This window comes from Anser cygnoides, chromosome 17 (genome assembly GCF_040182565.1).
Source record: "Anser cygnoides isolate HZ-2024a breed goose chromosome 17, Taihu_goose_T2T_genome, whole genome shotgun sequence".
Lineage (NCBI taxonomy): Eukaryota > Metazoa > Chordata > Aves > Anseriformes > Anatidae > Anser > Anser cygnoides.
The window spans coordinates 6,964,168-6,988,265 of NC_089889.1; the positions used below are offsets into that span (position 1 = coordinate 6,964,168).

General features: G+C 41.3%; 1 protein-coding gene across 13 annotated transcripts in view; it reads right to left on the minus strand.

Annotated features, from left to right (window-relative positions):
• The window catches only part of GALNT9 (polypeptide N-acetylgalactosaminyltransferase 9), a 586,151-nt gene that overhangs the window by 100,602 nt on the left and 461,451 nt on the right, over nucleotides 1–24,098 (minus strand). For 12 of the 13 annotated variants that reach the window (XM_066979038.1, XM_066979037.1, XM_066979045.1 and 9 more), the window contains one exon: nucleotides 15,195–15,375. In XM_066979038.1, the coding sequence (XP_066835139.1) occupies nucleotides 15,195–15,375 (181 nt within the window). Of the gene's footprint in view, nucleotides 1–15,194; nucleotides 15,376–16,910; nucleotides 17,046–24,098 lie in introns of those variants that run through there. The other variant, XM_066979046.1, reaches the window with a different exon arrangement.

Genomic DNA, 24,098 nt, shown 5'->3' on the forward strand with positions numbered 1-24,098 from the left:
GCTTGCATCCTTTAAAAATAAAAACTAGACAAGAGATGTCCACACAATGGTGGTCTTACAAAGTTTTGCTTTGAGATTGGGGATCTCTCTGATCTTGAGCTCAAGGGGAAGGTAAACATCACTGAAGACAACGAAGTGGTACTAAATAAAGGCAAAACCAAAGGAATTTTGCCAATTTGCCAATAACAGTTCTTTAATTCAAAGTTCTTACCAGCAAAATATATTCAGAAAATACTACCTTTCGCACAACTTTTTTGAACTTGATTCTGGAAACTACACTTTCTATATGGGAGAGAGAAAATACTCTCATCTCAGTACTTTGCCAAAACTACAACCTCATATTTCAAATAGAGAAGGTTTGCAAAAAGCTATTCAAGAAGCCAGAAAATGTTTTCTAGGGTGCATTCACAAAATTAGCTTTTACCTCGTGGCACTGCTTCTTGTTTGTGCCATCAAGGGTCATTACTCCCAAGCCAGCAATGTGGAGTCAGCTCTTCAGCTGCATTTCTGATAGCCCCAAAATGGACTACACGTCTTAAGGTACCATCTCCTACAGTATTGTCTCACCCATCACAATTCAAGTTCACTCTTGATGAAGAAAACAATAGTGGAGTGAATAAAATCAGAGGAATAATTTTCAATAAATAATGTATAAGAGTAAACTCACCATTTTCTATTTGCACAGAGCGGTTTGCCATATCCTTGAAGCTATTTGTTATTCTGATAATGATATGTAAATACAGAAAGTTATCCTTGACTATTAAAAAACTACTGCAAGTATTTAATATTAAAAATTCAAGGTACTTTTATTTAACTTTGACTATCTCAATCCCTCAGCTGGCGCTCTTGGTGCTGGACAGAGGCTGAGTATCACTGTTATCTAGAAATGTAGGGCAATAAAAAAGAGTTTTCAAGGTAACTGCTGCATAGCTCTTCACAGATTTCATTACAGGTTTGCTGTCACATTGCAGGGTGGTGGTAAGGAGGAGGATAGAGGAATGCAATCATTTTCCGCTATTACTTCAGCTAACAATGTTTTTTATGGTCTCGGGAGGACATACAACAACATTTGGCAAACAATCTTTTCTTTAATGGGCTCCGGCGTCTTTCACAGGAGACCAGCTTTAATCTCTGGTCATATCCAGTTACGCAGCTGAATGTTTCTTCCTACCTATGTACAAATACAGGATGGTTGGAGGAGTAAACCACCAAACGGGAGGTCAGACATAAACTGCGGAAACCCATCCTTTCACTGTCTGCTGAAAAAGTAATGAGAAGCTCTTAATGCTGCCCCGTCCCAGCAGCTGCGAGGCGGGTCGTGGCCCCAGCAATACCAGCGCTCGGTGTGCCGAGGTGATGCAGAAACCTATTGGACTAAAAAGCAACAGCCTTGAAATGTTTCAGCTGTAGTCACGGGGTTTTTTCCTCTTGCTTTTAGTGGATCAGTTTCTGTCAGAGTGAAAACAGAGCAAGTTTATGGTATGTGGGAAGAATTATAGTTCTAACACAGCAGTGTTCCAAGAACAAATGCATAAAGAACATTGATTTAGCACTGAAAATGGGAGTATTAAATCCATGATGTTTAGATGCTTTATATGAGATCAAGCAGAGAACCTGGCAGTAGGAGCAGCGTGTTTATGAAAAGGCATGTCTCAGAGTCAAGCAGAGAGGACAAATGAAGGTGCATGCGCTGCAGGGATTTCCTTTGGTAGGCAGGGGCAGGAAACGGCCCAACGAAGCCTCTTTAACAACAGTTGATGGAGCACACCTGAAGATCTCAGTGGACTTTGGGTCAGAACTCTGCAGAATAAACCATTGGGCAAACACAGCTCTGTGAAAACCTAAGGGCAGTCAGATCCCGAAGTGCTGATGGGACATTTACATCTTTCTCAGTGATACTCGCAGGATGGTTCCTTGCGTGTTATAACTACTTTGCAAAATGTCCTATCCAAACAGAGCAGTTAAGCATGTCTTAACTTCACTAGGGTTACTCATACACTTAAAACTAAGAACATATTTAAGTGCTTCATTGGACTGGAGCCTAATTGCACTTTTACAGCTTTTGTTTAAATTAGAGGCTAGCTAGAGGTGAACAGCACAGTATTGAACAATTTCACGCATTTAGAAGTTAAATGTTAACAAGTTTCTTACCTTCTAATTATTTCAGGCACTTCAGAAAACTTGAATTTTAATTTAATTTTAGTTACATTTAGAAATAAAAACATTTCTTTAAAAATACAGCAACATTTTCTGTCTAGCGTGAAGCTAATATCTAGGGCACACACTTCATAGCATTAAAACACTTCAATATATAGGGATTTTTTTATATTTATGAGCTCTTATCATGATTCAGAAAAAACAGGCCAGCATGTGATTTCTTTTCACTCAGGTTGACAGAAATTAGACACATGTCCTAGACCAGGCAAGATACTCAAGTGTGATTCTGAATTTGAGCAGGCCAGGATCATACATGAGTATCTTCTTGGTTCCAAGAAGCTATGGGCTTTGTAACATGTCAGTATTGTCCTGGTTTGGTTTCAGCTGGGATAGAGTTCATTTTCCTCCTGGTATGGTGCTGTGTTTTGGATTTAGGATGAGAATAATGCTGATAGCACACCGATGTTTTGGCTCTCCCCATCCTTGTGTGCATGTGTAGGGGGGCGTGAATGGCTGGGTGGTGCTCAGCTGCCTGCCAGGTTAAACCACCACAAGTATTCACACACTGCTCCTGCCCAAATCTGTCTGCTTAGAGTGGATTTCCTTTTTTACTCTGTGCTGTCTGGTGGTTTTTCCTGCTTCCTATAGGCCAATAGATATTTTATTTAAGTCACAGCCTCAGTGTTTGAGGATTTAAATTAGTTTGCCATCAGAAAGAAACCTAGAACTAAGTGCTCTGCAGTGGAAGAACAGATCATTTCCATTAACCACCCGCCCAGCAGACTGAAGCTGTATTCACAACCATGCCCTTCTTCATCCCTTATCTATAGACAGACACGTTCAACTTGTTTCATCCAGACTATTTGCTCAAGCCTTTTCGTAGAGAAACTTTCCCCCCACGACTCGCAGATTCCCTGATCTGTCAGGCAAAGGAGCTGAGTGCTCCTCTCCGAGCAAACAGAACACAAATTCCCCGCCTCTTGGGTACACTTGGGTTAATAACACCACGGCAATAAGCCACCGAACTAGCTGTAGGTCATGTATTTATTTCCAGGCAGTGAAGAAAATACAGGAGCAAAGCTTCAATGTCATTTTTATCTTGAGTTTAATGTAAACTGCACCATGACCCTCTGGGAGAACTGCGTCCTAATGAAACATCCACGGAGGAGATGAAAGCTTTCTCCGGCTGCTGAATGAGACAACTGTTCACTTTGTGGATAGAAATAACTAAAATTTATGCCTTTCCTTTGGAATTTTAGGGGTACAGTCTAACTTAGCAACAGCACCCAAGGGTATTTTAGTGTATTGTTTTAATTATTATTGCCGCTATTAATATTATTTTACCATTAGTCAAGTCTGAACTACCATCTCTGCCAGGAAGGTATGTTTCATACTACCCTAGAGGCTAGCCCAGTGCTAGGTCATTTTGAAGACAAAATACATAAATGCAGACTAACAAAAGTCTGGAAGCATAGAATAAATAATATACTCATCCCTTGGAGCAAAGAAGCAAATAAACTAATTAAGAAACTAGTTGACAATCCAGAGGCATCTCGCACAGGTAAAATGCAGCTCCACGGGGTTTCATTTCTAGGAGCTGAGAGACAGAGAGCTTTCTGCATAAGCAATACACAATTAGATGAAATCTCCTGTAATTTAAAGGTGTCTAATGCCTCATTGATAAATCCCGCCACACGCACTCACTAAAAATTGTGGGAGCACTGCTTAGACCGAGGGAATTTGGATTTTGCTTGATGTCTGCATAGCAATTGTCCTCATTTTCTCCGTTTAATCCAGACATATTAGGAGAGAGATGTCTTTCTGCATGGTAGCCAGCTCTGCTGTTCTCCTCCACTGAATGGCTTCTTGTTATTGCTTAAGTGATCCCTACATGATGTGTTATTATAATTCTCTGCAGAAAACAGAGAATAATGTTGCCTCCTCTTCTCTCACTACCCTTAACCTTCTGCTGAGCAAGGGCCTCCCAGCTTTCTTTCTGGGGAGGGGAGATAAGAAACATTGATTTGCAGCATATTCCAAATGTTATTTTCACGTATATAATAATGTATATGCCAAAGTTTGTCACAGTAAGACACAGAAGATTCTTACCTTTAGAATTGCAACCCATACCAACTTTCTTGGCAAAGAGGAACTTTGCCTCCAATACTCATTAATTACAAACTTGGGCTACTCATCTTTCTAAGACAGAGCATTTACTTGCACACTAAATGAAAAAGATGATATACTAGGCACACAGAGAATGCTCTTCTTGTCCCCAGTAACCCTGCCTTTACCACACTTCAGCTTGTTAAAGTATCATCACAAGCTTTGTGTGAAAAATTAAATTTCCCAGTTGAGTTTCCCCAGCGCTCACAAGGCAGTTCTTCCCAACGCACAAAATTGTCAAGAACCACAGATATCAGGAATCTGATTTTACACCACATTTCACACACTGATCTCCTTCCCTTATACACTTACACAGAGAGTGGGTTTTCTGAGCCTTAGGAACCTATGCTGCAAACTGCCTACACCACAAGGGTCATTTATATACTCCTAGGCAGCCAGAAAACAGAGATGACCGAGATCAGCCTGGTGCTGGCTTTACAAAAGGGGCATCGAGGCACAGGCTTGGGGCTCCTGCTCCTCAGGGCTTGCACCACATTTCAGGAGAAGTGTCCAGGAGGGGACTTTGAACTGCTGCAGAATTTCTTGTAGCCGAAAGGGTGCAGGTCAGAATGGCATATTTCCAGCTGAGCAATCGTTTCTTACTGGGATAGCCAGTTGGTTTGGTAGAAGTTGAGGGAAAAGTGCCCAGACTACATGGGAAGCGCCTATTAGACCTCCACCTGGCAAGGTGACCTGGTTTGACTCTGGTTTGTTTTTGAGACCATAGCATAAAGTTTAGAGGTAATACAACAGAAGACAAGATTTTTTCAGAAAGCTAGAGAAACAGAGAATAGAGCCCCCATACTTCAACATCATAAAACTATCAAACACCTCAAGTGGCAGGTGCTGTTTCAGAGAAACAAAACCTTGGAAAGCACCTAGATCAAGAGAATCAAGACGGGGAGCTTACGTTTGCTAGACTGTGACAGCCCAGTACTTCTGGCAAAGGCTAGTTTTAAGAGTCTCTCATTTTTATTAGCACTAAATTCGCTCAAAACAAGAGACATGGGCAAAACAAGAAGTGACACTATTAAAATGAAACACAGCATCAACTCGGAGTCCACAGTTCAGTTTTATTTCAGATGAAGAGTAAATTGTCTGACATTTTGGCCTGTTCGTGTTTTTATCGCAAAGACACAAACAACAACTAAAAAACCTTTATGTTATTTGACCTGAAACCTTGACTTTTTTATACTGTGAAACCCATCCAACTAAAACAAGTACCAAAATCAGCTAATTTTTAATGTTACATCAGGAAGGCAGTTGGAGATAATGCATACTTCTTATTGTCAGCTGAACTAAATTTGCACATTTTAAGCTAAGAAAGGGGAACAACTTCACCTAAAGACATAGGAAGAACTTCTTCGAAGCTGTAAGAAGAATACCAGGTATAGGGTAACAGAGATGCAGGTAAGACGACATAAAAGGAAAAAATAATAATAATAGAGCCCTGAATTCACTGCCTGGCTTGTTCTGTTACCTCTTTTTATCCTGTAATGTAATACCAGGGAATGTAACACAACATGACAGTTCAGAAATTTACAGGAATATCCTTTTCTCCCCGGCACTGATAGCGCGCAGCCAACAGCCACAGGCTCAGGGGAGGGAAATGAAAAACTCTACACTGCCAACCCACAACTACAGACGGCTGCAAGTCACTGCTGGACCTCAGTAGTGCTCCTGCATCACAGATACATACACAATTTAAGGACGGCACCCCCACAATTACTCTTCTTAAGGGGAAAATACTCCTGCTATGAAAATATTGTCACTCTCAAGTTCAGAAAACTAGTACACTCTCTTAGTACACTCTTAAACTGTGTTTAAGGCACCTGTAAGGGCGTGGGTCACACGAGACACATTTAGTTTATGTTCTGTAAGAAACACTGAGGATGCAAAGCATATTCTTGGTCATCCTTTCTGTTCCTCCCAGCTGAAAAGCATGCTGCCTCCAGCCTTACGCTGGGTGGGGACCTTGTCAGCTTGCCCAAGCTGGAAGGTCATTCTTCAACATGTGTTACTCATACAGAAATTCCCTCTTGTTTCTTTATGCCTTGGAGTTGTTAACATTTTGTACCGCATTTACTTGGAACTACATTCAAACTGACTGTCCTAGGTTCCTGAGGGAGAGACCTTCAGAGGACGTTACATACATCTACGACAATGCTTCCATGTCTTCTCCTCCTCCATTGAATATAAAGGCAGCCTAGTTGACCACTTTAAATTATATGTCTAATTTTCAGTCTGTGTTATGCAACCCACCTAGGTAAGCTATTCATGTATTCAGAAGTACTTTCTGGTGCAGACAAATTGCAGGGAATGGCTTCCAGTCTTACTGCATTTAAACACCACGTTGCAATCAGTTATTTTTCATGCTCCCTAGTTAATCAAATTCAGCCTCCACTAAATCTTCATTTATTAATGCTGACAGTCATGCAGAACTCGGCTTCAACAATTAATATACACAAAGACACTGCAAAAATGTAACAAGAGGAAAATTACTGCATTTGAATGTAAGATGAATTTTTGGAAAAGGTTGTTCATCTTTATGATTCTGTTTAATTTAGACCTGCTAGTCCTCCTTTCATTATCCAATGGACTAGTGTTAATAATCAAGATCTATGTTGCACGCCTTGTGGTATAATTAAAGCCACTACTTAATTGGAAAGCCCAGCTAGTATTAAACAAAAGGGAATCAATAATGCATCTGATGGGAAAAGCCAGAGAAAACTTCTACTGCATATCAGAAATAACTGCGAGATATTGCCACGTGTCCAGCGCTGCTACCATGGACACAGAACGGAGCCCGGCTCTGCTTAGGAGCCATGCCGTGCAGAAAACTCTGGTACCCCGGGGGGTCACCCACCCTTATGAACAGCAGAGCAGAAAGCCGAGCATTACTTTAGTGCAGCCTGGGCACTCTCATGGTCCTACTGCATGGTCATGCCCTACTGCAAAAGGCAGTACGAGGTCAAGCAAAGGCAATCTGAGAACCATCCCGATGATCAGCTGGCTCCAAACACTGGCTGGAAAGTTACTCAGTGATTTGTTTTATTATTATTGGAAAATGTGGTCATAGTGTTAGTCTCATCCTCAGGCAGTCTTCTCGTTGGAGAAATTCAATAGCTAACTGAATATTCAAAGACCTAATGGTAACTTGAGGTGCTGGAGACAAAGTTTTAAGTCCACATTCCAATTAATGTATCATTATATTCATGCTCCAACAGAGGCTGGGAGAAGACTTACAGTACCTTTATAAATAGAGTCAAATCACGACTATGGGTCTCAGTGAGGGCTACATAGTCAGAGTACAATTGCAGGGCACTGGGGTGTAAAGTGCAGGGTCTGGCTGGTACTATCTGTGGTTCACAGGGAGTTCCCTTTCCCAGCCAAAGGAGCAAGTGATTTTCCCGTTCCTTTGTGGGCTTGCACAGTTCCAGCCTCAGCCCTTTGCGGCCAAGTAGGAAACATCTCAAAATGCAGCGATAAGCCTTTGGCATAGAGAGGGATACACAAATAAGCACAACTGGCCCAGAGGCAGCAGTATGAGCAAATTTAGGCTGTCAGCTGATATCCCAAATGAGCTGAGTCAGAACTACAGCACTGAACGCTGTGCAGTAGCTGGTCAGAGCCCAGCTCTTTGCAGAGAAAGCAGCACCGGGATTTACTTGGGGCACACCAGTCCCTGCTGCTCTTGGGCACAACGGAAAGCCCGAAAGTCAGCTCCACCTGGAGCACCCCTCCTGGAAGCTGCAGTGCCGGCTGTGCAGGCAGGGCAGCGTGTGTGCAAGGGTGCCTGGGCTCTTTGCAGGGACTCAGCCTGAGGAAAACGTCCAGCCCGTGCAACTTGGCAGGGCCGGCTGAGGTCCGTATAAAGTCCCAGAGCACACATACACACATGCTCCCTTTGCTCCGTTCAAAATCCACATCTGGACATTGATTTGGGATCTAATTAAAACACTTCCGTTAGTTTCATCTCTTAAACAATTCCCCTCCAGTACATGAGCCCAAGCTGCTGCCCAGAGATAATTCTGGCCACTCCATTTTCTACGTCTGTTTTTCCCTTTCTCTGCTTAAGCTTCATAATTGCAAGCAGAATGGGTAAAAGGGACTTTTCAGAATTTTAAGAGGGTTTTTTAGATATATTAGCAATGGGTGCAAAAAAAAACCCAAAGTTGAAAAGTTTCCCATTAAAAAAGAAGCCTCACTTAAATTAAAATATGCTTCTGCCTACACTGTGATTGTGAAACACCAAGCTGAAAAAAGGAAATGTTTAATTTCAACCACTGTTTTACTTCACTTCAACCTGATATTAATCTGAAAGTGTTGGTAGAGAATATTGATAGAAAAGTCATTATTTTAAAACTAAATTTTTCAAGGGAATCTAGATATGTAATTGGTCCAAACAATTTTGTAAATTTATCATTTATAGAAGATGTTCAGCCTGATATAGAATATTTGCAGGTTTTGTGTGTTTTAAGTTGCCATTTTCTGCTAATCAGAAATTCTGGTTCCTGAACAGCTATGGATCTGTTCCAATTCAAATGTTTCTTGCAAAGGGGCCCATTACATCGCGCTCTGGTTAATCTGGGAAGAATCCTAAAGGTCTGTTTTAATTTGGAGACTCTTCTGTCGTTTCTCTAAGCAGCACGAAGAACACCCGGTGTCCCCAGAGGATTTGAAAAGTGGGTCATGAGGCAGAGAAAGCTGCAGAGGTGGAGAAAATCAAACAGCACCAGGTCTAGCCCTCTCCAATCCACTGATCCAGAAGCTGATGCTCTTCGAAAGCCATCTGCCTCCCTGCCCTGCTCCTGCAGGGCTGTCCAACACGGACGGGCAGAGGAGCTGCCCGCTCCAGCAGCCTCGAGCAGGGGCCATGGCACCAGACCACTGCTCCTGCCCTCGCAACAGAGAGCTTGCAAACGCACGTGTAATGTGGCTCGAGAGCTGCTGACGGATGCTGCAAAAATCACAGCGAGCCCACAGACCTCTACGAGCCTGAAGAAAGGGTCAAAATTTACGGGGAGCTCCCTGCACCCTCCAAAGGCTTGAGCTCCCCAGCCACTGACGGGCAATCTCGTACAGAAAGGCTGCTTTCTAGCGACTGGCCTTGAACCAGCTACTGTTATTAAACCCTTGAATGAACAAATCAGATGTCTATTTACTAAGTCTGCCCCCTTGATAGCACTATTTGATCAATTCCAGAATCCTTTCTGATAGGTAATTAAAAAAGCTTTTCCTTAGTTATAGTGTGGAGTGAACCGTTAATTACACTTCAGAGCATCAGAGATGCAATCCCTTTGCTATTGTGAAATGTCTATAGCAAGCTACAGAAATGCTCGCCTCTATACAAGAGCTGAATAAATGAAAGTAATTTCCTCAAGACCTGGATTCCTCTGCTTTTTACGGCTACAGACTTGAGTTGCCTCAGCATTATTAAGTTTGTTCTTTAGGGCTGAATTTTCTCAGTACAAACATCCATGACCATAACACAAAGAAATATTTTCTTTGGCTGATAGCGCCAGCAGACTGAATCCATATATCGGTATTATTATCAGCACTGAACTGCCACAATGCACTCGGCATCAAGTTGCACAGAAAAGATCAGTTAAATTAAAGATCTTCACCAAGCGGCGACAATTTCTTGTAAAAGCCAATTTAGCCCTTATGGAAGCTCCAGGATCACATTAACTTTTCTCAGAAGTATGCATAATGCATCCCAGCAAGTGGTTTTGACAAGTGCATGTGTGCGTATGTGTGGCTGTGGCCTGCATGCAGACAACCCCCAAAAGTTATCTAAATTGCAAAGTCAAGTGTTAGAAAGTTAGAGAATGCCAGATTTACAGGTGTTCAACCTGCTTAATTCAACCTCTTGCAATCCAGCCCATGCACCAAAAAGAACAGGGGAATTGAGGTTAACGTGAGAGAAGATGGTTACATCTAAAACATCTGGTTATCTGACACTTCCCAGTTTTCCAGGGTGCCACATTGCAAAATAAACAGTGTTGGAAATTTTGGGGGGCTTTCCCCTGGACTTTGGATGAAATCCTGTGGGGTTTTATAGGTAAGAGGATGGCTGCAGCTATTTCTGGAGCCTGTTATACCAAATCAGCACGCCCCAGCTAACCCTGCTCTCTCTCTTTGCTCTCAGTACCCCTAACAAATTAAATCACTTGAAGTCAGACAACTAAGCAGGGATTTAGGTGGTTGACTCAGCACTTCTGTTCTGCGTGAGACATTTGTCTGAATTTCGGCTGTGTTGCTCAAGACCTATCTTTGACTAATCAAACACTGTCCCTTTGACATTATGGTAAGAAGAGCATGCACGCAGCCTAGCAGATTTCACAGCATGTCCATGGTAGGATTTGAGGCCATTCTACATCTATACACATCGGTAGAGTCAGCTGATACAGATAGATGTGCTTATGCTTCCCCATGCATATACAGAAGGGCCACTGGACAATACTGACTTTATCTGTGCTTATTACTCAGGTTCATGTCATCACAACCCTCATTCTGAATATGGAAGAACATAAATGGAATTGAATCCGATGACATTTGACCATTAAATAACCCAGAGAATCACAGAGCAAGCCCTAGCTTAGCCATGTGCTTCCAGGGGAAAAATAACCTGCTCCTTACAAGAGAGGCTTCTCCGCTGCGCAGAGGAAATAGGGTATGTTAGCGAGGGCTAGAAAGTCCTGCTGATACGTCACTGCTGAGAACAGAGGTCAGGATGTTAAACGCTCTGAGCTGTCCACAACATATTTTCCATAGTGGCACAGCCCTTGAAAAAATTTAGCAGATGGGGAGCAAAAATGGGGCTGCAGCAGGGACATGCAAAGACCTTTACTACTTTCCTTGTCCCCTACCTTCTTTTGACATTTCCTTGAGAAATTTTTTTCAAGCTTGGTATGTGCCTATATGGCACAGGATGAAAATAATCCCATCACAAGCATTATGAGTTCCCTTGTAACAAAAATAATCCTGCAAAAGTCTTTTGGCATTAAGGTAGATTTCATAAGTACTTCTATAAAATTTACCCTGGAATTTATATAGTTAATAACAGTACCAACTAGACCACTGTTCTACATTTATTTTCATGTATTTTAACACACCAACAAGATATCGACCCCTTTTCTCTGAGTAAATGAAACAAAATCTCAGGTCACTCCAATACTACAATTATTAGCGGAACATTTGTACATACTCATCCATCAAGCATAACAAATCCCAAGTATTCTGCTCCACATTGAACTCAAACACACTTCATTCCTGCTACTTGGCCCCTGCATCTTCTCAGAGCACTCAGCTGCACAGTACTCAGCTGCTTCAAGGCAAAAAGTCACTTTTAAGAATTACAAAAATATGCTAAGATCATCAGCACAACTTTAAAATCAGCACATTGGATTTAGATGAAATCCAGTGTAAGATGAAAAATACTGTTCAAGGTCACATTGAATAAACTCACGAGGTGTTGGGAGGCTTTGCATTGTTTTATAAAACAAAATTGCAACAGCTCTATATTACATGTCTCTTGAAACTAAACATAGCTTGGAATATCAACTCACAGTATGTTTTTGAACTGTTTTCCCCAGGGTTGTCTGCATTCTGCAGAGAGACAGGGCAAGCATTCAAACTGTGGGAGGTGCAATATCAGAGAAGAAAAAGCTGAGACATTTATTACACCATGTTAGGATCAAACTATAATTTTGTAATTATTGTGTGAATTGTAATCGTAAGCAAGCTATTTACTGTCATTGCTCCGATTTGGCACACAAACACAACATGCACAAAATCTGCTGTTGTCCCCTGCACTGACTGAGCGATTCCTGTCTTGAAGAAAAGGCTCTGAGCTCCGGGCATTATCTGCACTGGCAGCAGGTAGGAAGGCAGAGCACGATGCGAGTGCATGAGAAAAGCATCCTGAGAGCATCCTGACTCCCCATCTGGGCTTGCAATTTTACTGCAGTGGAAGGACACGGAGGTGATTCCAATTTCGGAGCCTTCTCGGTCACGCTGCCTGACTGTGCACCTCTTTAGTGCAGCATTATTATTATTATTTTTTTAATTTGCTGTGTGGGGATGAAAATACCTCCTGAAAAGCAATTATACTGCTGCGTGTTTACTGAAGATATGCTAGAGGATGGGAGAAAATGCTTATTCTACCAGAAGATGATACTGGACAAAGATGGTTCAAAAATAAACAGAGAGTTCAAAGACAAGATGAACCAAAAGATGATATTTCTGATCAAATTTCTTCTAAAAGAAAACTAAGCCTGGTATATTACAAGTCCCATATTTGTATAGCAAAATCATGTTTACTTTCATAAATCATGTCTATGCAACCCAGATGATTTTTTTTTCTGGTTTTCTCACAGATTGGCCATGGACTTCATGCATTGTCATTGGGCATTAATTCCACCCTGCTTCTCAACTTAAAAATGAAAAGTCCTTCCTTTTTAAAAATGGAATATAGAGGGAATAACATAAATATAAATGACAAGCAGACTGAGAAGGGCTGCATACAAAGTCAGACAAAGAGTGATTTTCCCATAGCTATTTCCTAAAGCTTATCTCAAAGATCTGGTAGTTTAGTTGTCTCCAGTACAGAATTAGAGCAGAGTATCTAAACCACGCAGAAAGTCAAACTCAGCTTTGCCTTATGGCTACAATGCACACTTATCACCTGTTAAGTAAGCATTCAGACATTGTACTACACAGTGAATAAGAAGAGGTTGACTGTTCTGGCCTCTGGCATGCAAATATGTGCCACAAGTAGGGAGAAAAAACTGCCTCTCAACATGAGAGAGAGCTCCCAAGAGAGCCTGGATTTGACTGTGTGTGCATCTGTAGGTGTCAGAGACAAAAAATAAAGATGCTGCTCATGAGAAAGACAGCAGAAATTTCTGATAGAATATGGCAACCGAATGACAGCTGAATCTTCTCTGGTACAAGTGGATAAAACTCTTCATATAATAAGAGCTTCTGCCTTCCCCAGACTTTCACTCATTTTTCAAAGGAATTTTAATCGGGAAGGTTTTCATGTAACTCGTAAGTATCTAGACTCGATTCCAGCACCGAGGTCTAACTAGAACCATCTCAAGAGCGTTAAACACCACAGGGAAGGCCGTTCTCCCAGTACCTCAGTTACTCATGCAGCATGGCCTGACAAGATTACTGAAACGAGCACGTCAAACAGCTTCTCTGAATGAATCATCAAAGCTTCCAGGTAAAACTGTGGAAGAGTATAACCTGAAGTGAAACATCACTGCATTGCAAACGCTCTCATCCTTCCCAGAGCTGCTGAGTTAGATTCAAGCTTTGCAACCTTTGATTTTCTATTTCCTGGTAGAGCATTCTCATTTCTTATCCACCTGACTGCAGCAGCTAACAACAGGCCAGGTCAAACCTCGCTGAGGTTCACTTGAAAAATTTCACACCGATTTTAAGGGACTTTGAACCAGCTCTGATGTGCAGCTCAAATATTTGCATGATAACCGCAGACTACCTTTTTCCCAGGATTATTTCATGGTAGATTTTTATGATACATTGACACAAATGGGACACATAAGCAGTATCTTTTATTTTTCTCTTTGCCACCTCTTTAATCTAGGTTTTCTTCTGTATAACAAGCGTCTGAGAAAACAAATGCTGAGTCAATACTTCTGAGATTAGATTAATATGTAACACAGCTAATGAAATTTGTGGTTAAGCTGAAGTTTTGTTTTGCTGGATTTTGTTTTTGGCAGCTTGAACTGCCTAAAATCCTAATTCAATTGCAATCTACTCACAGAGCACAGCTGTTTTGCTTGGCTAAACTTTTCTCTCCACTTAATAAGATATTTTTTTATTTAACTTTCAGTTGTGTCTAGGAGCCCCAGTGGGTTTTTTAAAACTGAAGATTATTATTAGAAATTAATTAAGTATTCTTTTCAATTCTGTCTCCTGAGAGTAACTAGGCATTGCTGCTGATCTCCTCTGCATTAAGACATTACTGATTGTCATTCATAGGATGACAGAGAGGATGTCTCATCTGGAAGATGCATCACTCCACAAACATAGAAGATTTGAAAGGCATTTTATAAAAAACACAATAAATCAGTACAAATCTTAAACATAAAATTCCATTGTCAAACACAACCCAGGCATGTGAATTCTATAACACTAGAATAAAAATATACACACATTCCAAAGACAAAAAAATCTAATTGCAATTACAGGACCCTGATGAATTACACTTTATGTTTCATACAGTAGACTCCAACTAAGCAAATCTAAGAACATGAAGTGCAACTAAAGAACAGGCAGATTTGCTAGGGATTGTTCTTATTTGTTTGTTTTAAGTGTCTACAAAGTACCTGTTATCATTGCCCCACCTTCCATGGCACCTGACTACAAGAAGCAGACTAAGGCTGCCAGCTCTGATGGTGGGCTCAGCTGTCTTACCTGGCCTTTTCCAAGTGAACAAAACCCAACGAACATCAATATCCCCAAGTAATTTTTGATCTGTGGCCTTGAATGTGCGTATTAATGCATTACTCACAGAATTAGCTATGCATTTGACGCAGCACTTCATGCTTGAGATGGCAGTTGGTCTTTTTAATTTTCACTAAACTGCAGTCACCGTCCCTGGGGGTCTTTAAGAAAAGGTTGGATGTGGTACTTGGGGACATGGTTTAGTGGGTAATATTGGTGGTTGGGGGACAGTTGGATCAGATGATCTTGGACGTCTTTTCCAACCCCAACGGTTCTATGACTAAATGTTGTCAGGCTAACCAGGAAGGGATGTGGAGAAAATAATTGTCATCAAGGGTCCAGAGAACAACAATCCATCACTTGCTGTAATAATAATGTGGAATTCAACTTACTTTTTTGGTCTGTAGTCAGGGATGGATCTGTCCAGAGATATCCTGTCACTGAGTTGGGCGTTGTAGCCATATTCTTCATATTTAGTCTCTGATTCATGGCTATCATCTCTCAGGGTAGCAGCCATTCCTCCTTGGCCCAAGCCTCCTGGACCTTCAACTAATCCCATGGGCTTTGCGAGACCTAAATGGAAGAAAAAAATTGAATGATAACATAAAGGAAATGGATCTAACCTCAGAAGTTTTTAGAAAACAAGATCTGAACTCCCATAAAACCCAGATCTGAAATTCTCATGACTCTGCGGAAATTATCCTCAGCTTTTCAAACCAAAGCCCATATCTATACATCTTGCATTATCACTGCATAATTACAAATGAACAAACTATAAAGAAGTAATTATCAGCTTTCACAATTTCCCTTTTTTCCTGCATAATTCCGTGGAAACAGGAATCTTGTTTCCAAACATTTCAAAATGCCTAATTATCCTTGATTTCATCTCACTGTATCTGCATTTGAAACATGCAAAATCAGAACACACTCATATTAAGAGGTCTTAGGGAACTGTTACCAAACTTACCACTTCCCATATTGGCCTGTTCTGTGGGTTAGGCACCCTCCCTGCTGAGTGTGTTCAAATGACAGTTACCACCACTGAACGTTACACAAACTAGATCACTTATGAAGTCCAGCAGAAGTTCACATACTCAGGAGAGATGGAAAAGGAATTTGGGGAGAAATTGGAATTGCTCCAGATCTTCTCTGTCCTTCAGATCTATGCCAAGTGGAAAATGCATACTGTGGAAGATACTCAGCTCTATAAAGTTTATGGGATCAGAAAGTTTGGACACACTTGACATAAAACAATTAACCCAGCAATGCTCAGTGCTAAGACATTAGCCAGTCAACAATTGATCTGATAGGTTTTATTCACTACTATATTACTGCTCAACTCAAAAATACATTTAAAACAAAATGAAACAGACGTTTAAAATGTCCATATGATCACATTGCCAAGAACAACTTCCATGGCAACAGGCATTTAATTTGGTGCTGAATTCTGAAAAATAAGTTCCTCAAATACCCTATGTTTAATGTCAACGCTTTTCTTTCCAAAAGGCTGACTATCAACAAGTCATTATAAGCTAAAAAGTTATTCATAATAGTCTTCGGGATACCATACTGAAATGTGTAAATATCCTCCAAATCATCTGCAATGCAGAGCAAAACAATTAGAGTTTGACCTGCTCACCATTTTCCAAATTAAGAATTTTTCAAAATGAATACATTAATATTTCAAATAAATAATTAAACAGGGGAGAGAAGGGCAGAGAAAAGAAAAACTGTCAACATTTGCTAGCAACAGACAAACAAGACGGCACAAAGCTGAGAATGGCTCCTCCAAGTCACAATAAGGTCTGTGACAATTTAGCCCCTCATGCAGGAATTTATCTTGCATCTCATCGCTAACACTGTCCTCACTTGTTAAAGCTCCATCATCTCTGTTTAACCACAGAAGGACAGAAGAGAGGAACAGCGGCTCATTAGTGGTTTGAGAGAGTAAAGTTAGCATTTTCTACTATAGATGCTTATGAGGAAATCTCATGCTAGGGTTAAATACAACACTACAAAGAGTCTGCCTGAACATAAAAGGACTGAGTACCTTAGGTACTTAGGAATTTTGGTACCAAATTTCAGGCATTCCCTACTAACATACATACATCATACTGCAGCGATCCCAAGTCAGGACATCTTCCTTGTGTCTTTGATGCCTTCTTCGTATTTCACATCACCATATATTGAAATGCTCAACTGTCTCAGAGCGAGTCATGAGTCTTAGCAGGACTAGAAAGGAGGGAAGAAGGAAAACAAGGGAGCCCTACAGAAAAATAGCCTTGCCATGGCCACGCTTTTGAAAAATTCAGACAGCTGTAAGCATTCAAGCCTAGTGAATTGTTGAAAAGATGGGAAAACATGGAGCTCATGCAGCCACGGTCTCATTACAGGGGTGTGTGGGAGGTGAGCTCCAGGTGTCACTAGCAAGTGAGATCAAGCAGAGAATGATGAGCAGAAACCCCACAGGCTACCCAGGCACGACAGGAAGGTGGAAAGATGAAGCTTTATAACAGAATCTTGTTACAAGGTTTAGTTTTGCTGGGACACACAGAGAGAAAAGACCAAAGCACCAAGCCACTGGGATTGAGATGCTGATGTTTAATCACCAATGAACTTCTTCAAAGCTGTAAGTGAAACAAAATGCCAGTAAAAATGAAAGGTACACTCAAGGCAAGGGAATGTCGTATCAGTAGACAGCTGTACTCTTCAGTCAGTCCCAGTGCCAAACTGGGATCTCGGACCACCTTTGATAACTCATCCCCCAGTGTTTGGTAATGCAAAACAGAGCCCTCCCACTGTTTAGTGACTACTCTTCCTCCCAGGCCACGTAGGCTGCCTTCCTCTCCCAGCCACATTTTCCTCCAGTAATGCATGGAACTAACCCAAAAGACAAACAGGAAACTGCTTGTATACTGTCTCAAAATGAACAAGAAGAATGCAAGATATCATTTCAGAGGGACTGAGTGGAGTCCCAGCACAGCAACTATTCTAACTCATCACCCTTTTGGTAAAAAATAAATTAAATTAAATAAATGAAAATAAAATAAAATAAATCACACAGAATTAAGAACACAAACCACTAAAACTCAGACAATTTGGATCTAATGCAAAAGCTCCAAAATAAGTAAGCTAAAAGTTTCCAAAGTTTATGATGATTATTTCAGATATCTATATAATTTTCATTCATTGCACTATGCTACTCTTGAAATGATGGAACTGTCTCGAGGTATTTGCAGAAGCATTTAGAAAGTCTTTGCATACTTGGCTCAGCCACGCTCCTCCTCTGTGCAAAAGCAGAGGGGGGTAAGAGTCTTGTGATCTTAGACTGACCTCAGCCCGCTTGAAAGCCTGATTTCTCCTTTCTCAGGAAAAACAGAGTTAAGCCAGACCTCTGACCACGAGCGCTAGCTCATGAGTCACAGTTTGCTGCTGAATACACTGGCAGCAGTTCGCTCAGAGACAAATCCGAATCACAGCACTGCGTTGAATCACTGCTTACTAGGAGCCACAACTGAGCATGCTGAATCTGGCCAGGACTTACGATACTGGTTGTAACCCTCTGGTGCAGTCCTGACTGCTTCTGTTTTAATTATTACAAATATTATGATACCTACAGTTTCCCATTAATGCATAAACTCACCAAGAGCTCCTACTCTGAATGACTAATGTTAGCTCAAGATGATATCTTGAAAAACAGTATTTTCCCCCTGAAAATTGAACAGATTTATTTCATGCATTCCAAACTATTCTTTTTTATTGCTCACATTTCTCTGTAGAAATGTACCTTATGAATCTTTCTTCCACTAAAAATGGTTTGAAAATTTCTGAGAACCTCCCATTGTTGCTTTCAGCAATTATCATAAAATAACTAGGGTAACGTTAGTGATCAACCTGTAGCTGGTATTATATTTCTGCCTTCTGCAGGGACAGAGAGGAACTAGCACAAGGGAAGCTTACAATTTGGAATTGATATAATCTTGTCTCCAACTGGGTTGTGAAAAGGAGGAAGCTGTAAGCAAAAAATGGGTATCATGATATTTCGAGTATTTAGGGGCTGTGACTCCTCTAATGAAACAATTTCCTGCCTGAAGAGCAAAGAAACAGACAGCCATGGTTTGTGTTGAAACATGACTAACTTTTCAAGAGCTGTGTTGCAGTTACTGATTTCAAATAACAAAACTCCTTTGACCTTATGAAATGAAGCACTTTAAGACATTAAATATTTCTGAAAGTATTTCAGGGAGCTTCATTTTGAGGGAAGTCATAATGTTTCTCCCTTTTGCTCCACTTTAGGATGAGAGGCCATTTGGCACTTTGACTAGCTTTAGTGTTTAACATTACTTCCTTTAGAAGAGAAGCGCCTAAGGTTGCCATCCCTGGCCTGACAACTAGTCCTTACTCAAGTAATTACAGAAATGACACGTCTGAGACTCCAGATCTCTCCCCTCCCGAAAGGAAGAACATAGCAACCTCATCTTCCTGCAGAACACGGTCTTAGATTTACAGCACTAATGGAAAATAGAGATGCTGCATGCCTGTTCTACTCCTCTTACATATGGCATTTAAAGAGGGCTCAGTTGCCAAGAAAAGTCAGCAGTTCCGCCCCCACCCCCAAAGAGCAAACAGGCCTTATTAAAAGGGAGTCAAATTAGGCACTTCAGAAGCTAAAGAATCCAGAAAGCTAGATACTTCATTAAGCCTCTGTCCTTGAAAGACTGCAACGTGGAAATTTATTTGCTGATCGTTTAGAATCATCTGGGCTGGGTTCTGATGTTACATCAAAGCAAATTGAAGATGACTTCATTAAAGTTAACTGACCTGCTTTGATGAAAGGGACTCCAAGATGTGGCATGCTTGTTTGGCTTCAAGCAATGATTTAATTCCAGTAGTTGAAAACTTCATTCTTTATACTACCCGTTCCTGCAGTTTACAGAACAAAATGCTTGCATCTTTAAGGCACAAGGAAGAGGGGAATGAAACTTTCAACACACAGGGGGCATCAAGCAGCTCGCTTGCAAATTCTCCTATGAGAGAAATAGCTAGATAGCCTTCCAAACCATGCATAATGACAATTACTTTGTATACTTCACTCCTAAATCTGATATTCTAGCTCTTCATGCTGCTAATCTGATTTCTTCTAGGAAAAAGTCATCATCTGACTTGCTCTCAGAACACATTGCTGTGAGTTTTTTCCCCATTCTATTACCCAAATTTTAACTTAACTGACCTGCAATTATTATAGCAAAGCGCTAGCATTGATATGGCAGCAACTAGACAAATTACATTGCGTTGCTCCATTCTGCAAGAAAAGCACTACATTGTCTCCAGAAGTTCTCAGGAGCAATGAATACAGTATAATTTATAAATGTGTGTGTGTTAAGCGCAGCAATTACAGGCAATGTTATTCAATGCTTGGATGGTTAGCTAGACACAATGTGACTCTCACATACAATGACATCTGCATAGCATTTTTGTTCTCAAAAGGTTGCCTGTTGCTTCAGCAAGTGTCTCCTCGACAGAGTGCTTTACCCTCTGGCTACCTAAGTCAAGATCGTAACTCCCTAACCCCCATACCCACAGTCACCTGCATTGGTCAGCCTTTTATGAAGGTAAAATAAGTAAATAGAAAGGGGTATCAGCTCAGCAGCATGTTCTCAAAGAAAGGTCATAAGAGATGGGATCAGGAGAAAGGTGATGGGGAGCAGTGTCCACAGGTTTGGTTGAGGCAGAGGCTGCTGGTGGATAAGACCCCCTGCAGCACATCTGCTGGACCTCACCCCTCAAACGCCCCATGGTTTGGGGCTGCTGAGCAGAACCATCTCCTCAGAGACCTTCCAGGGGGCAGAACATGGGAATGAAACCCAGGAGGGTGTGGAGGAGCAGAACACGCTACAACCATGCTCCCACAGGGTGCACAGGTCAGTTGCCAAAGACAGGGAGTCAGTAAAGGGAAAGTCATTTGCGCCTTGGGTCCTGTTTTTTTTTTTTTCTGCTCGGTGAAAACCCAGGCAGCCTTCAAGGACTGCCCGTGGGAGAATTCATTCCCAAGGGTCTTACCTACTGGAACAACAGGGAAAAGGATACGTTTCTGGAAATACTGCTGCTGGGCAGAGAGACAATTGCTATTGATTTCATACGCTGGGTGTTCAGGTCCTACAACGACAGGGAACACAAAACCTAAAAAAGACAGATGGGGAAGTGCCTCTGGTTCAATTCCCAGCATATATCTGGGTTTTAACCCAAGCAGATCAGACAGGGAATCTTCTCCATTTTCTTCTTCTTTTAAAGCTTGCGGCAGACTTCCAGATCCTCCTCTTACATTTGACTTGTCTCCCTGTGGCTGTAACTAGCACCCATTTCTCCCGTGTGAATTTCTCCCATTTCTTCCAGCCTGCGAAGCTGCTGAGGACAGGGCACATCCACGGTGCTGCCGGCGTTACGGGGCAGCTCTTGTCAGGGCGAAGGATTGATAGCAATCCCACTGCCAGCTGACTCAGCTCTGAAACCGTGATGGGCAGAGAGGGGAGAGGGGGAACAACACTAGCAGTGCCCAATGAACTGCTATTTTTAAAGCTGTCTTTTCGTTAAATTTTTAGACTGAGAAGATCTACAGCCAGTACGCTGGTATCACTCATACCCAGTTCAATGCCGCAGATGACAATGAGGTCAGAAATAATTAGTGTCTGTCATTCATTTCAAATTTATTGTTCTCACTGCAGAGATTTCTGTATATGACAGAAATTGCTGGGAGAATGGAGAGCAGAATGAACCAGTCTTAGTTTCTTAACTAGATTAATTACTCTGCAGGATGCATAATTTTCTAGGAAGAAAAGAGACCTTCTATTTTTCACCATAAATCCTGTCACAATGGGAAAATTACTGAAGAGATTTACGTGAGAAACTACAGCAAAAGCAGGATCAAAATACATTTGTGACTATTTTAGTCTTTTTTTTAAAATATGTATATATATTTTTGCAACACAATTATGGGCAGCTGTAAATCAGGTTCAGCCAAGGTTCTCAGACATAATTAACCTTTTGCCAATTCAAAATAAAGATAAGCAACTGAGAATAATTACATGCCCACATTCACAATAGCACAGAGCTGTTCAGAGCCTTTTCCTGGCCCTCCTGCCACTTCTGGCAAGGTCACCTTCCCCTTCAGCACCTGCGGCTCTTTACCTACTCTTCATTTTGACCAGCTACACTCTAGAATAGCTCCAGAAAACTATGCTGTTCCTAGCACCTTAAAAGGAGGGAATAAACCATTTCCTTCAAAAAAAAATAAATCTGGCACAGTCACCCAGCAGTTTTACCTGCAACTCCTGAAACACTTCTCTTTTAAACAGGAAACATAAAACTCATCAATGTAACAGTTGTATCCTTCCTTTTCCAACTCCGATTTCTCACTTGAAAACATGCCTGCATACCATGGAAGGCGATAAAAATCTTTAGATGCTTGTTTAACCAAGAACAATCAAAAAAATAAAATAAAAAATCAGGGGCAATAGTAACTCTACATAGATTGACAAAGCTGACTTTTAGCATTGCCAGTTTTATCTTTTGAGTGAAAATAAAAAGGTTCATAGAGTCAAGACCAGGTTCAGCTCATTAGTTGTCTTGATGTTTATAGCTCCATTTTAGTGAGCCCTAAAAATAACTATGAGGAAAATGGTTTCCAAAATACCATGTTTAAATCAGAGAAAGGCTCAGTCGTGCACAAGCTTGGATTGACTCACATGCCCTTTCGTTGGGCTACTAAATACAAAGCAGCCCCCACTGTACGGACAGTACTTGGAGCTCTTTTTTAACCGTCACTGAAATGTCATAGTGCTTCCTGAACACCACTGAGGCTGGACTCCCAATGCCCCTTGAGGTTGGAAGAAGTCATCCTCCCTATCCTTGGGCAGAAATGAGGTTAAGGATCTCCTCAGGATTGCAAAAGATACGGTGGCAGAACCAGAAACCAAGAACAGTGACTGCCTGCTGTGGTTAGCAGGGAAATTTAAAAACTCAGTTTTTTTCACAGGCCTACTCCAGCAAAAACCGAAGCATCTTCCACACAGTGATTTCCTGTGAGGTTCGCAGATGCTAATGGTATGGGCTCTCTTAATGGCATCACATATAGGATGGTATTTTTCTCTTCTCCATCCTGCAACAGCACCCTAACTCTGCCAAAATGCTGAACAAGTTTTATAGCCTGTGCTTTCTTTTCTCTCCTCTCCCACACTGTGCGCTTTATTTTTGCCAGAGGGATCCATGCCAAAATTTGCCAAGAACAGCTATCTGCGTCTTTCATTGGCTCCAACCGGTACTGCACAAACCCTGGTTAATGAAGAAATGATCATAGCTAAAGAGTGGCTCTCTGAAATTATCATTTTGGAGAATATCCAAAAATCGTTTTGTCCCACAGACATAAAGATGTTGGTAAATGTATTTGCAGCTCAGCGCATCGAAATTAAACCTGGAAAAGTAAACCATTGTGCAGCTGCAAGCACAAGGATCTGCAGTATCCAGAAGGAAGTCATCTTTGAAACTATTTCACCATTAAAACTATTTCAGTCAACTTTGTAAAGAGTAGTACTCATCATGAGGAGTCAGTAGTGTCTGGCTCATGACTCAATCTAAATGTTAAACAGAGTCTGGCCCTTACTTCTGCGTCTCTCAACTTTCCATATCCCAAATCAGTTTCTTCTGACACCACCTCTCAACAAGCCTACCTAATATCTAAGATTTGCTGCCCAGGGAACTGATCTGAATTTTGTCCCTACCAAAGGTGCTTACTTTCTGAGCTAGGATGAATGATGTAGGTGAATGCGATTTAGTTTTACATACAGAAACATCCAACAAATCACACTCCGCAGGGACACCGGCTCCAACTCTTTACAAAGAGGAGAGTAAAGAACAAAACTCCATCCAATTTAAATGACTCCAGCACTTCCATTTATCTGAAATCCAAAACACAGTCTCATTTTTTATAGTTGTAATCAAGTTTGCTGCTTCCTTGCTTGGAAGATTTATGTCACCTAGTATCTAGTATCAGCACCAAGTATCTCTGAAGATGCAGCATGGAGAAGACAAACAGTATCCCGTGGCTGATGGGTTGAAAAGGAAAAAGTACAATAACTTCTTGCAAAGCTGAAGCTCTTACTGTACAACTTTTTCGCCCTAGGAACTAGGAGGTGGCAGTGTTTTTGTACCTTGACCTCTTGTTTCCAGACCGTTCTTTCTGTTCAAATGGAAGACTAAAATATTGTTTCTCAACCTTCGTCCACAGGTGACTGTCAATCCTC